The sequence below is a fragment of the Gopherus flavomarginatus genome, chromosome 19, assembly GCF_025201925.1.
Source record: "Gopherus flavomarginatus isolate rGopFla2 chromosome 19, rGopFla2.mat.asm, whole genome shotgun sequence".
Taxonomy (NCBI): domain Eukaryota; kingdom Metazoa; phylum Chordata; order Testudines; family Testudinidae; genus Gopherus; species Gopherus flavomarginatus.
Genome location: NC_066635.1, coordinates 8424495 through 8441377, shown reverse-complemented (window position 1 = coordinate 8441377; position 16883 = coordinate 8424495). Strand labels below are relative to the sequence as shown.

Sequence of the window (16883 nt, the reverse complement as noted above, 5' to 3'; positions counted from 1 at the left end):
TCTAAAGTCCCAGTTTAGCAATGCATTTAAGCATATTGTCACTGTAAGTATGTGCTTAAGTGCTTTGCTGATTTGGGGCCTGAGCAGCCTGCCCCTGAAGTCATTTGGGCAATCTCAGTTTTGAAGCAGTGAGTCTCAACTTTTTTTCTCTTCATTGTTATTTTTTAATGGTCTCTTGTCCATTAAAACTTCCTTTTGCAGGCCATTAGCCTTGTGTGCAGACTCCAAGGCTAAGACAGAAAGTACCTATAATCCTGTTGCCTACACAGATTTTCCCCTTATTTCTTGCTAAAAGTTTTAAGTTACTGCATGAAAAGATAAGATTGTATTTAGCATCTCCCATTGAGCCCAGGTGTTGCTTAGTAGGTGATGTTCTGCTGCAAGGCTTGTGTAAGAAACTAAATTCAGCTTCGCTTATGAGTTGCGTGAAAACCGTTTTATCTAGAATGGGTACAATTAGCCACGGAGAGTTTGTTTTCGCTGCAGAGTTAACTTGGGCTCTTACTTGGTGGTTGTCCCTAACCAAGCTTCTGTCCTACGCAAAAACTTCTGACTTGAGTTTGGTGGTGCTTTCAACCTGGACTAACTGGCTATCCTGGATTATAGGCTAAAGCCTGAATGCTGCTTTTCACTCTGGCTGGTAACCAGTGGGGAGAGAGGCTAAACAAGTTGAGTGGTGATGGTCCTTCAGTGCCTTCTCACAGTTCCCCCTGTATGCCCAGAAGGACAGACAAGTTCTTCCACAATTCATTAGGAAAGAATCATATTGAGGCTCAGCTTACTGAAGTGCTAGAACCAAGGGACATACCCCCAGAAGTCCTCGTGACACATGGGGGAAGTACAGAGCCACTGTGGCCTCACTAACTTAAATGTGGCTTTATAGTGTGGCTGCTCACGCCTGGGCTAAGCTGGCCTGGGTGCCCTGATCCATGTGCCAATCACTTGAGTTAACTCTGCAGTGAAGACATCCTTAGTGCCAGGAAAAGCGTGCATGGGACAAAAAGAGTGGAGGGTTGTTTTTGATCCTCTGACTAGCAGAAGATTCAATGACTTGTTCCGTTCTTCTCTTCTCTTCTCTTCAGGACTCTATAAGGACGAGTGGACTGCATTTTTGGAAGGGTAGGAAAGTAGTAGTATGGGAAATCTTTGAAGCTTTACTTGTATACCTAAAAGAACATTTATTATTCATATTATTGGTGAACAGACATTTTCATGATGTTGTGTGTGAACCTCTTTTTAAGCTGAATGAAGAGGTGGAAGTGGGCTGTTTCTCCTTGAAGAGCTGTCTATTGGAAGAGAGGGTGAAAGGATTTAGGACTGGGGGAATGGAGAGGGATTCCAGGTATTATGGAGCTTTGTAGGGGAGAGAGACAAAAAAGACTGTTAGGGATGCACCTTGGGCATAGTGGAAAGAGATGAATAGAGCCATTGAGTGCTGGACTTTGGGTCCCCATGGAGAGATGCAGAGCTAGTCTACTGTTTCTCCCGACTAGCTGGATCAGAAGGGCCTGTGGAGCTCCAGCTCTGGTACATAAAAGGCTTGAGTGGCTTTCTGAAAACTAGAGATCTAGAGAGAGGGATGTGAAGCCTGGCTGAGAAAATGCCCTTTTTTATGTTGGCAAGTACAATCCTGCAGCAGGGTTGTAGTTAAGAACACAGGCAGAGTGCAAGAAAGAGGGTGAGGCTTATTTTTAAACAATGCCTGGTGGTGTGATGATGTGGGAACTCTGCCTGTTCACAGGTTGTGTGGGTCATTGGAGGTGAGACAGGGAACTTCTTATATAAGTGAAGCTTATTTTAAAATTCCACACATTAATCAACATTCCGATCTAGACAGCAGGGACCAAATCCATGTGTCTAGTCTGTATCAAGGAAGGAGGAGTCCTGAAATTGTTTACAAAATCTGTTCGTTTGGACCCTCTTGCTTTGAAATAAAGCCTCTCTTGACAGTTTAATGTCTGGGTGTCTCAAAGCCACTTTAATGCTAGTCAGAGGCATTACATTTTTAATTAAAAAATCCAGCGTTTTACATTATTTTTCTCCAGCTAGATTCTTGAGTTGGAATTTCAGCATTATGCCATTGTGTGTAGGAGTTGCTCTTACACCTGCTGTTAGCTTAGTCGAGCCTGTTCTGTTTAAAAAGCCTATTGATACCAAAGTTATGCGTGAATGAGAATTTGAGATATTGAAGCAAACTCCACCTTCTCGCTGTTGTGAATTCTGTCCTATTAGGGAAGGGATTTAATGGCATGGTTGAGTCTAATGCTATTTGGAATGTATAAATTTATCTTCTCTTTAAACCTCTACTGCAGAAAATGTTGTGATATCAGCCAAGAAGCCCTGACTGCTATTGGGGGTCCCATTGTGGCACAAATGCATAGTGAGACGGTCTCTGTTCTGAAGAGCGTGTATAGACAAGACATCAAAGGGTGGGAGGAGAAACTGGCACAGATGAGGGAAGTGACCTGTCGCAGAGCTAGGACTAAAACCTAGGTCATCTCTTCTGTCTTATCCACTAAACTATGTGCCTCCCCAAAATGTAGGGTGTAATTTATTTGACACCAATACCAAAATGTAGTATTTAATTGCTCTATACCTTAATATGGTGCGTATTTTTGAGGATTTCAGTGTGGAAGTGTAGATTCTAGTGGATGTATGAATGACTTTTGTTATTCTTAGCTGTTATGGAGTACTTATTCATCCATAGATCCCAAATCACTTTAGAAAGGTGGCTATGTAGATCATCTCCACCTTAGAGATGAGGAAACGTCTTGCTGCTAGAGAAAAGAAATTTTAGACTGATTCTGAGCACCCACAATGTAGCTTGATGTCTATGGATCATGACAGATTTTCTTTAATGACATAGCTATGGTGGGGCCATGTGCCTTTCAAGTTGAGGTTTCAGCTGTCACTATAAGTGATCCTCCAAAAGCTTGGCATGCTTATCTGACCTCACCCAAGCTTGTTTGGGCATGCAAGCAGATTACATGGTTTAGCAGTTAGATCAGGGCACAAGAATTCAGAACTCCCCGGTACTGTTCCTGGTTCTGCTCTGACTTGCTGAGAGATCTTGGGAAGTCGCTTCAGTTCTTTGCTGCAATTTCCCTCCTCCTGTGAGGGTATTGTGAAGTGCTGCAGGGCACTGTAAATGTGCAAAATGTTGTTTGTTCAAAATTGAGATGGCAGCCTTATGACAACAGGTTTTTTGGTGAGATTTCTAGTGCTTCCTGAACAGCTTGGAAACACCCCCATAACAGCTTGTGTGGGCAATTTTGGCACAGAAATGAAAAATGGGAGCACTGTGTGGATTTGGTTTGGGTTTGAGTTTTGGGAGAAGGATTTAGAGTTGGTTGGTTGTTAACTCTACCTATCACCTTTCTTTCTCAGCAAGACTGGTAGATCTTTAAGAGGAGTCTCTTCTCTCTCCATTCTCCCCCCCTCCCCCTCCCCGTATTTAATTTTTCAATGGAAAGCTTAAAAGCCTGTGTTTGTTTGCCGGGGTGGAATGTTGATTCATTTGCAACTCTTCTTGCCAGATGCAAAGTGTACTCTGTAACTGAGGCATGTATGCAAACTCGCCCTGGCGGTTTACACATCCTGAAGCTTTACTAATGTGTAACTGTCCTCCCAGTGACCTCTCCCACATCTGTTGTTGTTCTGAACAAATATATAGTGAATCAGCACAAAGTCCATACGTTAGTATAGCAGTTGGTCTATACAACACGGAGTAATCTGAATGCTGGCATTCTTGCTGACTCACTTAGGCTGTGTCTACACTACGCAGCTTTTAGCGACATGGAGGGTATGTCTACACTACGGGATTATGCCGATTTTACATAAACTGGTTTTGTAAAACAGATTGTATAAAGTCGAGTACACGCGGCTACACTAAGCACATTAATTCGGCGGTGTGCATCCATGTACCGAGGCTAGCATCGATTTTTCGGAGCGTTGCACTGTGGGTAGCTATCCCGTAGCTATCCCATAGTTCCCGCAGTCTCCCTCACCCATTGGAATTCTGGGTTGAGATCCCAATTCAAAAACAGTGTCACGGGTGATTCTGGGTAAGTGTGGTCACTCAATCCTTCCTCCGTGAAAGCAACGGCAGACAATCATTTCACGCCCTTTTTCCCTGGATTGCCCTGGCAGACGCCATAGCATGGCAACCATGGAGCCCATTTTGCCTTTTGTCACTGTCACCGTATGTGTCCTGGATGCTGTTGAGAGATGCGGTACTGCAGTGCTACACAGCAGCATTCATTTGCCTTTGGAAGGTAGCAGACGGTTACAATCCCTGTTGCACTGTTTGCCATGCTGTTGTAAATTGGCGATGAGATGACAATTGTCAGTCCTTCTGTACCGTCTGCTGCTGTCATGGGTGCTCCTGGCTGGCCTCGCTGAGGTCGGCCGGGGGCGCATGGACAAAAATGGGAATGACTCCCCGGGTCATTCCCTTCTTTATGTTTTGTCTAAAAATAGAGTTAGTCCTGCCTAGAATATGGTGCAAGTATACTAGAAAACCAGAGAGCACAGCCGCTCCGTGTCAGATCCCGCCGAAATGATGAGCTGCATTCTAGGGGGTACGCCTGCAACAACCCTACCCGTTGCTTCCCTCCTGCCCTAACCCTCCTGGGCTACCGTGGCCGTGTCCCCCCATTTGTGTGATGAAGTAATAAAGAATGCAGGAATAAGAAACACTGACTTTTTAGTGAGATAAAATGAGGGGGAGGCAGCCTCCAACTGCTACGATAGTCCAGGCAGTACAGAATCTTTTCTTTAGACGTGAAAGGGGGAGGCTGATAGAGCTCAGCCTCCAGTTGCTATGATGAGGACTGTTACCAGCCGTTCTGTACCATCTGCCAGGAATGACCTGGAGTCATTCCCATTTTTACCCAGGCACCCCCGGCCAACCTCACCGAGGCCAGCCAGGAGCACTCACGGGCTGATGATGACCATGGCAGACGGTACAATATGACTGCTATCCACCGGGAAGGGGATGCTGGTGTTCAGCGCTGCAGCAGCCCGTCTACCAGCAGCATGTAGTAGATATAGGGTGACATTGAAAAAAGGCGAGAAACGTTTTTTTTCCCTTTTCTTTTGGGGATGGGGGGGGGGAGGGTGTAAATTGGCGACATATACCCTGAAACACCTGGGAAAATGTTTTTGACCCTTCAGGCACTGGGAGCTCAGCTAAAAATGCAAATGCTTTTCGGAGACTGCGGGAACTGTGGGATAGCTGGAGTCCTCAGTACCCCCTCCCTCCCTCCATGAGCGTCCATTTGATTCTTTGGCTTTCCGTTACGCTTGTCACACAGCACTGTGCTGTGGCCTCTGTCTATCATAGCCTGGAGATTTTTTCAAATGCTTTGTCATTTTGTCTTCTGTAACGGAGCTCTGATAGAACAGATTTGTCTCCCCATAGAGCGATCAGATCCAGTATCTCCCGTACGGTCCATGCTGGAGCTCTTTTTGGATTTGGGACTGCGTCGCCACCCGTGCTGATCAGCGCTCCACGCTGGGCAAACAGGAAACGAAATTCAAAAGTTCACGGGGCTTTTCCTGTCTACCTGGCCAGTGCATCCGAGTTCAGATTTGCTTTCCAGAGCGGTCACAATGGTGCACTGTGGGATACCGCCCTGAGGCCAATACCGTCGATTTGCGGCCACACTAACCTTAATCCGACATGGCAATACTGATTTCAGCACTACTCCTCTCGTTGGGGAGGAGTACAGAAACCGGTTTAAAGAGCCCTTTATATCAATATAAAGGGCCTTGTTGTGTGGACGGGTGCAGGGTTAAATTGGTTTAACGCTGCTAAATTCGGTTTAAATGCATAGTGCAGAGTAGGCTGGATGTGTCACCACTGCCGTGCTGCTAAATGTCGCGCAGTGTAGCTGCTGTTTGTCAGCTCTCCTGCCGACAAAAAACTTCTACCCCAATGAGTGGTTGTTTGCGTTGTCAGCAGGACAGTGCTCCTGCTGACAAAGTGCTGTTCACACTGGCACTTGTCACGGCAAAACTTTTGTTGTTCAGGGAGGGGGGGAGTTCCAACACCTCTGAAAGACAAAAGTTCTTTCATTCAATTGCCAGTTAGACATAGCCTTAGAAATTATAGCACTGATTCGCAACATATTAGTGGTGCCTGGTACTGTACTGTGTCACTGATGTCACATACTTTCAGTGGTGCCTAGAAACTACATTGTTGGCCGCACTAGAAATGTCTAATATCACAGACCTTTTAGATGCTCTCTGGATAATATCTTCTTCCCTGTGGAAAAATACACGTGGCTATCTCTTTAAGGCATGTTGTCAGGCCAGATTTGCCTCCACATTTAGATTTGGTGCAACTGAGCTTTAGAAAACCTGCTCTTGTGATTGACCTTGGTGTGTGTGTGTTTTTTCTTTTATGGTGGTTCTTTCTTTGAATGCAGAAAACGACAATTTAGGGCCTGCGTTAAGAGAATGATGTGCAGGTTAGGCAACTGTATCATGCTCTGTTGCACCTATTTGGTTTTGCTGCTGAATAAGGGACTTTCCTGTAAAGACTCCAGGTGGCATGTCTGAAAAGCTAAAGCAGTCATAGGGTCTCAGGACCTGACTTTGAGAAGGATTGTTGGCACAAAAGTGCGTGTCCATTTGCATGCCTGATTTGTACCTGTGACTGCCTGTGTGATGGGAGCAAGTGCACGTGCCAGTGACCACATCCAGCTGGTAATCGGATGTGCAGTACTTGAAAACCAATCCTGACGTTTGGGATTCTGAATGACAGAGTTTCTGTGAAACCTGCACGCAGTGCTGGGGACTTTAGTTGGACTTCCAGCTTTGGCCTTCATCTTCCTTGCTTCAGTCAGCTAAACTCCAGGCCTTTGTAAAATCAAGACAATGAGGGGTGTGTGTGTGTGTGTGTGTGTGTGTGTGTGTGTATGAGAGAGAAAGAGAGAGAGAGGCTAATGTAACTGGAAGGGGAACTCTGTAAACATAACTAGGATGTCACAGCTACTTCCTTGAGGTATAATCACTAATTCAGTGTCCTTCTGCTTTCAAAGGTGCTTAGTATCAGAGGGGTAGCCATGTTAGTCTGGATCTGTAAAAGCAGCAAGGAATCCTGTGGCATCTTATAGACTAACAGACGTTTTGAAGCATGAGCTTTCGTGGGTGAATACCCACTTCGTCAGGTGCATGTCATGCCACGCAACGGTTGATCAAATCCTGGTCAGCTGTGTTTTAAGCCTGACTGTGCACCTCAGGATTGCTGGCAAGAAAACCATGCATCTGACGAAGTGGGTATTCACCCACGAAAGCTCATGCTCCAAAACATCTGTTAGTCTATAAAGTGCCACAGGATTCTTTGCTGCTTTCAAAGGTGCTTGATTCTCAGGCATTTGTTTAGTTAAACACAAATGGTTACACATCTGGATGTACTATCTCCGTCAGCAAGCTGTGAACTCGTGTTCTGACTCTTAAACTGCCTCTGACTGATTTTAAGTGCCATGCCTATTAGGGACCCTTCTCTCCCACTCTCTGATGGAACTCACCTGACTCCCTTTATTAGATTCTCCGCTCCGATGAGTAGGAGGACCATGTTACATATGCAGCTCCACTTTCCTTAGTGGACAGTTAGTTGCCTTACATCCCCAGCTACCTTGTTAATTGGTTTGCTGGTTTGAACATAACAGCAGAGCCCAGAGTCATGCACCAGAGTTATTTACTGGCTGAGACAAGGAGAGGGGGCAGGTTATGCATAGATGTGGAAGGAACAGATTTTAATCAGTATATATCAAGGTTCCTTGATTTCTCTCTCTTCAAAACCCAAATGGGGGGAAGAAGTTCCATAGCTTTAATCAAGAATACAGAGAGGAAATGTAGAAAAAATTATTATGTTGTACTTGGTAAATACTTGGTGACTTAGGCAACCCTGGCTTAGGCTGAAGTTAAAAGGAGTCTTGCCATCAACTTCAGTGGGCTCTGGATCAAGGCCATGGTGCACGCTGTTGTTGTCAGTTCTATTTTTCTCATGTGAGAAATCTCATGTAAAATAAAACTTTGATATGCTGCTATTTCTGAATCCTAACTTGCACCGTCATAACATTTTGAATAAGAAGCTTTTAGTGCCTTTGTCTTATTTTCTGCTAATGCAAAACCTTAAGTGGATAAAGAGAGAATCTAGGGGGGAAATAAACAGATCTGCTGGAATTCATTGAAAATAACCCATACAATATCGATTCCTTCCAAGTCCAAACACAGGTCAGTGAAGCATAACGTGAGCCGTTCATGCGCTGGTGAGCTAACAAACTGGTTTCCAATCCACTTGAATAAGTGACCATCTGACAAATCTCCGACCATCTCCCACCCTCTCTGCTTTGTCATTTTGTAATAATGGCATTCCATATCAGCTGGTAATTGCCTCGTGAAAATGACCTGTGATCACGCCACGCATCGGTTGATCAAATCCTGGGCAGCTTGTTTTAAGCCTGACTGTGCACCTCAGGACTGCGGGCAAGAAAACCAGCTTGCCTTTTAATTGTCCTTCAGCAGTTCTAGGTGGGACTGGTTTCTAACAGGAGGAATTGCAGATGTCCCTCCCGAAAGATCAACATGGGAATGGGAACCTCTGATACATACACGCCTTTGAATGAGCTGACATTTGAATGCTTTATAGTGTTGTTGTGGCAGTGTTGTGATCTTGCCGTACAAATGCTTTGACAAGCAGCTCAAGGTAGTGAAAATATGGGCATGAGGGATTTTTTTCACACCAGCACTTGTGCTTTTCTCACCTAGTCATCTGATTCATAGCTCTGGGTGCCTCAGGGCCATAAAACCCTAATCCAGTTAAGCTACTTTGGCAGGAGCTTAACTTTTTAAGCACCTGAGTGGTCCCATTACATTGACTGCAGTACAAACAATTGTGTGTTTTCAGTCTAAGCACATGCTCAGATACCTTGCTGAACCAAGGCATCTAACATTAATTGCATTCACACTCATGATGAAGGGCCTGATCCAAAGCCCAGGGAAGGCAAAGAAAGGACTGCCTCTGGCTTCAGTGGTGTGAGTGATGCCCCAAACAGCTAGCCGTTCCTAGTTCCACTGTCTTGCCACCCTGCAGATCCTGGCCTGGTTTGAAGAAGGTGAAGAGATCACTACTGCATTTGTGGAGCCAGTTGTCATCATGCTGATTCTCCTAGCCAATGCTGTTGTGGGGGTGTGGCAGGTACGTAACCACTTTTATCTCCCTTCTTTAATTCCTACAAGCACTGAGGTTTGTCTGGGGGCAGTGAAACTATTGGCCAGGCACCTGGAACTGTACAGCCTGCATGAATGAAGCCCTGGCTATTTATCTGCACAAACGGAAGCTCATGAGTTGGAACCATGTGCTAGGTTTGCACTGTAGTGTTAACTCGAGCTCCCTACAATCCAATTTACTCTTTTTCGAGCTAGCCAAGCTCAAGTGATAGTGGTCCATTTTGATGTAGTTCCAAAATACTAATGCTCCTTTGTATGTTCAGAACACTTCCCGTGCAAGAACCTCAAAGTGTTTTCCAAACACTCACTCACTAAGGTCCACGACTGTAGTTGCTCTAGGCAAGCATTAACCCCTATGTCACAGGGAAACTGAGGCATGCCTGGGTTCAAGGACTTTTTCCCTCACTCACAGAGTGAGTCCATCGCAGAGTTCAGTCTAGAAATCAGAAATCCTGAGACTCCATTGTTCTAACCATTAACAACTCTACCAGTTCCTCTCAGATGGTTCCATGCTCCTTTGCCTCTGGCACATCTAAGACTCATCACAAAATGTAGTACTTCATATACTGCTTTGAAGCCATTCACTACCCCTCCCCGTCTGACATAGGTAAACGTTTTTTCCTTTAGCCATGGGGCAATGAGGCATAGTAAGGTTAAATGACCTGCCCAATACCACAAGACAAATCAACTTCAAAGCCAAAATTAGAATTCAGGAGTTCCTGGCTCCCAGTCCCTTGTTCACAAAACTAGTTCATAGCTCAGTCTAGGCAGCTAAATAGGGGAAGGGCTGCTGATTATCAACAGCTGCTCCTTTCCCCCCCACCCCCCCCGGCATCTAAACCGTACAACTGGCTGAAGCTCTGCTGCACGCTGTGTTTACAGGAGAGAAATGCGGAGAGTGCTATCGAAGCCTTAAAGGAATACGAGCCAGAAATGGGAAAAGTGATCCGTGCTGACAGGAACGGAGTCCAGAGGATCCGGGCTCGAGATATTGTTCCTGGGGATATTGTGGAAGTGGCAGGTATGCCAATGATCTCTCTTCCTCCCCTCCCCCACACTCATCTCCTTGGCTGTATGCATAGGTTTGAAAACATCCTGCTGGGCTATGGGTTAGTTCTAAACTAACCCCCACCCTGAGTTAGTTTAGAACTGAACTGAAAATGCAGCGAAACTCAACCATCACCCTGGTTCTTTAATTTTGAGCAACTTTTGTTTGAAGCAGCCCTGTCACGGAATAATGAGCTGAAACAGGAACCGTTCCAGCATTGTGTGCTGCCTTAAACTGAATATCCAGCACTGTGCCGACTCTGCTCATCTGAAGTAAGTTAGGCTTTGGTCTGCATGGCTTTCCATGAAAGAAAATGGTCTCTCTTAAGGGTTGTGGGATAACAGTAGCCATCTTGGGGTGGAAAATGAAGCCCTTGTTTGCTTTTATTTTTGCATGTCTGTCTAAATTCAAAGCATGCTAAGATTGGGAAGGAGAGATGAAGAGGAGACCTCTGAGTGATAGTGGACATCCAGTTACACATGGGCTTGCAATGCTATGTGGCACCAAAAGGTGCTCATAGGACTTTAGGCTGCAGACCCAGAGGCATTGCACCAGGAAGCAAAAGTGTGAGAGTTGTTCTCCATGTGGCTCTGGGGAAGCCGCATCTGGAGTAATAATGCTTAGATTTTAGATCCCTGAGCTCTGTTCGAGGGAAGATGAATATCATTATCCTTGTTTTACAATTGGGAAACTGGACACAGAGAAGTGAAGTGACTTGTCCAAAGTCAGGAAATGTGGAACCAAAGTATCTTGACTCCCAGTCCCGTATCCAAAAGAACATAAGCTGTCATGCGATAAGAGGAAAGATCCTCTCGTGGATTATTAACTGGTTAAAAGATAGGAAACAAAGGGTAGGAATAAATGGTCAGTTTTCGGAATGGAGAGGGGTAAATAGTGGTGTCCCCCAGGGGTCTGTACTGGGCCCAGTCCTATTCAACATATTCAGAAATGTTCTGGAAAAAGGGGTAAACAGTGAGGTGGCAAAATTTGCAGATACAAAACTATTCAAGATAGTTAAGTTCCAGGAAAACTGTGAAGAGTTACGAAGGTCTCTCACAAAACTGTGTGACTGGGCAACAAAATGGCAGATGAAATTCAGTGTTGATAAATGCAAAGTAATGCACATTGGAAAACATAATCCCAACTATACATATAAAATGTAGTCTAAATTAGCTGTTACCACTCAAGAAAGAGATCTTGGCATCATTGTGGATAGTTCTCTGAAAACATCCACTCAACATGCAGCAGCAGTTCAAAAAGCAGACAGCATGTTGGGAACCATTAAGAAAGGGTTAGATAATAAGACAGAAAATATCATATTGCCTCTATATAAATCCATGGTACACCCACATCTTGAATACTGCGTGCAGATATGGTCACCTCATCTCAAAAAAGATGCATCGGAATTGGAAAAGCTACAGGGAAGGGCAACAGAAATTATTTGGAGTATGAAACAGCTTCCATATGAGGAGAGATTAATAAGACTGGTACTTTTCAGCTTGGAAAAGAGATGAGGAAGGGGGGATATGATAGAGGTCTATAAAATCCAGGCTGGTGTGGAGAAAGTCAATAAGGAAGTGTTATTTATTCCTTCTCATAACACAAGAACTAGGGGTCACCGAATGAAATTAATAGGCAACAGATTTAAAACAAATAAAAGGAAGTATTTTTTCCACACAGTACAGTCAGCCTGTGGAACTGTTTGCCAGTGGATGTTGTGAAGGCCAAGACTAAAACAGGGTTCAAAAAAGAACTAGATATGTTCATGGAGGATAGGTCCATCAATGGCTATTAGCCAGGATGGGCAGGGATGCTATCCCTAACCTCTGTTTGCCAGAAGCTGGGAATGGGCAACAGGGGATGGATCACTTGATTACCTGCTCTGTTCATTCCCTCTGGGGCACCTGGTATTGGCCACTGTCAGAAGACAGGATACTGGGCTAGATGGACCTTTGGTCTGACCCAGTATAGCTGTTCTTATGTTCACACCTGCCGCCCAACAACGCTGAGAGGAAAGACCAGCCCCCAGCACCTCTCAGTACCTTCTTACAAATGTGCAGACAATGCAAGTGTAATATTTACATGAGCTGGGTTTTTAATGTCTTGGGAAATATTATTTGTTCTGTCTGTGTGGGCTGGAATCCTTGGTAATTTTGGTTTGTTATTCATGGAAGACAAGTAGTGCAGGGGCGAGAGAGGCTGAGGAGAAAGCGTTGGCTTGCGAGCACTAGGGAGACTTGTGCTCTTGGATCTGGGTTTGGGTAGCCTCCATCTGCATTCGTGTACTTCATCCTATGGCTTATCCGCCTGTCCCTCCTCTTATTTGTAGCTATATTCCAACTGCATTGAGTGATCTATATATTTGACTTTCAGGGACATCACAGAGACCAGTGAGTTCATCCTCACTGTGTCCCTTGTACTGTCCGCATTCTATGGATGCAGAAACTGAGGCACAGAGAGACCCAAGGGTCACACAGCCAGTATGTGGCAGAGGCAGGAATACAACCCAGGTTTTTTGGGTCTCAGTCCAGTCCTTTAATCCTTCCTGTCCCCTACTCCTTTGAGCAGAGCCAGCCAGAATCTAGTCCTACAGGACTCATTGTAGGATTGTGTTCTTTACCTTTCAATATTGAAGGCTCTGTTGGAGGATTAAATAAATAGCATTTGTTCTTCAGGCTCGCTATGGTATATTTTATATTGATTAAAGTATAGGGTTTGCTAAACCACACCCCTCCCCAAAATGGCACATTTCAGTTAGCCAGCAAAGATTTTTCTTTAAACCCACTGTAAACCTCCAAATCCCTCAGATTCATCTGCTCTTCTCGACTTTGTGGACTTGCTAGTGGAAAAACGCTGCTGTTTCTTGTGCACTAATCCAATTCTTTGTTAAGTCTTCCTGTTGCACTTCATCTGGAAGATAGATATATCTAAAAATAATGCACAGAGGATAAAGGAGATGATCACGGGCCAGCCCCTCAGCTGGTGTAAATTGGCATAACTCCAGAGTGCAGCTACATCGATGAACGCCAGCTGGGGCTCTGGCGTGAGGTTAGCACAAACTGTCTTTGAACTGTGTATGAATAAAGAACTCTGATTTGGTCACATGTAAGGTGATGTCTGATTCTGCTAGGTCTGAAGACATAGACTGTTGTCTAGATGGTGTTCGGGCGGTCTCCTCTGTCTTCTCTGTGTGGGAGGGAGAGAACAGGGCATCAGGGACGTGAGCAATGGGTAAAGGGTTCCTCATTCTAGGCTCTGCTCATCCAATCTGGTTTTCTGGGGCGGTCCTTTGGGAAAAACAGGTCAGGGCAGTTTTTCAGCTCCACAACGCTCCCTTTCTGTGTGGGCAAAGTGAGCCCATGGGGATTGGCTGGCCAAGATGCTCTCTGGAAAAGGGAGGCTCGTGTCTTCCTCGAAAAGAACAAATTATAAAATGCAGCTGTCGCAGGCCAAACAGCTCAAGGATTTTTCCACCAGGGGAAAATGTCTCGGCCAGGCCTGCCCCGTTAGGCTCTCGAGCCGTGTGGTCTGGCTGTCTCTGTGGGATTTTAGGAGAATGCTGACTTGAGCAGTCAGAAGTCATTAAAGTACTTGGTGCTGAAAGTGGGCAGCTGCTCAGCTTGGGCCCTGTCTCTATCTGTCTTCTCCTTTGCCCCCAGGAGGAGCACAGACCCACCCCTTCGCTGGAATAAAAAGAATTAAGCTGCTTTTTCTTGAACAAGAATTTCAGAAAGAGAACTTGAAATAAACAACAAAGAGAAATTAAATCAGCGTCCATTGGGCTGTCAACTCTTTGGACAAGGAAATCTTTTGTATTATGCTTGTTTACGTGCCTGGCACAATGGCGCCCTGATCCCGAACTGGGACCTTGTAGCTGCTACTGCAATACAGATTATTGTTTTATTACTGCCCTAAACAGGACCGGCGCTAGGGGTTTTAGCGCCCTAGGTGCACGGCAATTTCGCTGCCCCGCACGCTGGTCCCGCGGCTCCGGTGGAGCTGCTGCAGTCGTGCCTGTGGACGGTCGGCTACTCCCGCGGCTCTGGTGGAGCTGCCGCGGTCGTGCCTGCGGGCGGTCCACCAACCATCCGCCCGCAGGCACGACTGCGGCAGCTCCACCGGAGCCGCCTGCCGCCCCCTCCAGCAAAATGCCGCCCACCAATAATCCTGGCGCCTTAGGCGATTGCCTAGGCCGGCTGAATGCACGCCCCGGCCCTGGCCCTAAACTCCCTGTCCCTGCCTGCCTTTCACCAGCCTTTCAGCCTGCTAGCAACTCCCTCTCCCTCTAACTATGTAGGGCAGTTAGTTAAACACCATCATGATGCCTCCTCCAGCTTCCCTGCCCCCCGAATTATAGCATGCATATGAGCTGCTGATTTTTTAATTTTTTTGTTTGATGTTGATGGTGTAATTAAAACAAAAGTAGTGGAGAAACAGCTGAGCCGTTGTCTGGGGATTCATTATTTAACTGAGACAGACTTAGCAAATTATAATACCTAGATTGCAAATACAAGAGTGTGTGAATCTAGCATGAGCACCAGCTCAGATAACTTTAGGGCCTGAGGGGGCATGATTGACACTGCTATTTAAAATGACACATGCCTGTAAACGCTGGTAGCTGACACATTTGCACACCTAAAGGGGAGCATATGTATATGCTACCTAGGACCAAACTCCAGTATTTTTTCCATTGGCAGTGGCATCTGTGTGATGGTTGAGGACGGGAAAGTGAAAACCATAGTTACCTGACCAGTTATTCAGTGCTGTGCTATGATATGGGGGACGGGGGAATGGTATGTGTGAGAGAGAGATTCTTTCTTGATCCCTATTGCAATTAACTGATGCCCTGAAAGGTGATATTTGATTACCCCAATTTAGCAAGTAAAATGGTGCATTCTGCTTTTGATCCTAATCCATGCCACCATATTTAATGCTCTGACCTCCTGCAGTAGTGAATTCCATTGGCTTTGGCTAAGTTTTCCAGGCATCTGCATGCCCTGTTAATGAGGTGATTCTATCCCTGAGTGAGTAACTGTGTGTGTGTGGTTCTGTCTCTGAGTGAATAACCGTGTGTGTGTGTGTGTGTGTGTGTGTGTCTCAGAAAGAGAGAGGTTGGGTGTAATGTATGGAGGACAGATGAGTGGGAGGTTGGAAGACTGAGATTAATGCAAACAGTGTGTAATTAATTGACTTCATTTTTTAAAAGATTTGTTGTTGTTTTTTCAAAGCTTGGGATCTACCAAGGGAGAAAAACCCCAAATTGATGATGGAACGACTGTCAATTTTAAAATGGAAAACAATGCTTTGATAACTTAGAATGAGCGCGCGCTCGCTCTCTCTCTCACTCTCATTTTTGCCATGATTGTGGAACATTAAACTGTAACTATCAGCTCATCATGGTGAGCCGTTGTCGCAGCCCTTCCTTGGCCCATGGGGGAATGGGGAGGAGGTCAGCACCCCCTGATTTCCCCTTTTGGATTGTGACTCCAATAACAGCAGGTAGAGCAGGGGCAATGTGCCAGAAACTCTCTGTTCTGCAGCCCTGTGGGTGGGGATATGGGAGCAGCCTGGGCTCTGCCTCCCCAACTCACTGGTGAGAATTAGCTGATCCAGGAGCATACGAGAGAGCAAATTGCAACCTGAGAAAAGGGGTGAAGTAGCTTAGTGAAGGGTTTAAAATCATTAAAATTATTGCCTGGTGGGTAAAATGAAGAACAGTTTAAATAGCATTAAATATGGCATTTTGGTTTGCCTTCGTAGCAGATTTCTTAAAGCTGGCCTCAGCTCTTCTCTCCCAGGCTGTCTAAATATGGTAGATCGCCTGTCTCTTTTGGGGGTGGGGGAGGAGAGGGGTGTTAAAGTTCATGTTAGAAATTAACATGAATACTGGTGCAGAGAGCCAGGATGTCCTTGTGATTAGGGCACTAGCCTAGGAGGTCAGAGTTCAAATCCCTGCTCCACCACAGACTTCCTGTGTGACCATGGGCAAGTCACTTAGTCGCTCTGTGGTTCAGTTCCCCATCTGTAAAGTGAGGATCATGGCATTACGAGGAATAAATACATTAAAGATTGTGAGATCTTCAGGTCCTGTGGTGATTAGGGCCATATAACTACCTTATAACAACAGCAAAGTGATAACTGGCAACATATTTGATAAGGCGATTCATTGCCCATGCTATTGACAATGATCCTCATCCTGCTACTGTTGTTCATGCTGAGTAATACCTTATTCTACAAGCCCCACTAAAATCAGTACCTACTGTCTACTACGTGTATGTAAGTACCTACCACAGTGTGACCCCGGTCTCTCAGCTGGAGTTTCTAGGAGCTGCTGAAGTACAAAATCAAAGATTGGCTTGAGCCAGCCCTGGCCACAGGACTTTCTGCTGAGCACTGCAGAGAGAGGCAATGTCCCTTGTGAGATTTACTAACCAATTCTGACCACTTGATGCCAATGTTGTTCCCATTTTTCTTGTTCCCATCCATTATGTTCCCATTTTCTTGTGCCCGAGCCACGTCCGTTCATTGGCTTCAGGCAAACTTTTTTCCTTTGGCCTTCACCGCAGTGGAAACTTGCAGCCTTTGATTTAGTAAT

General features: G+C 45.5%; 1 protein-coding gene across 2 annotated transcripts in view; it reads left to right on the top strand.

Annotated features, from left to right (window-relative positions):
* Nucleotides 1-16883, top strand: part of ATP2A3 (ATPase sarcoplasmic/endoplasmic reticulum Ca2+ transporting 3) — a 139489-nt gene that overhangs the window by 55007 nt on the left and 67599 nt on the right. For both annotated transcript variants that reach the window (XM_050929396.1, XM_050929395.1), the window contains exons 4-5: nucleotides 9104-9208; nucleotides 10123-10261. In XM_050929396.1, coding sequence (XP_050785353.1) covers nucleotides 9104-9208; nucleotides 10123-10261 — 244 coding nt within the window. The remainder of the gene's footprint in view (nucleotides 1-9103; nucleotides 9209-10122; nucleotides 10262-16883) is intronic.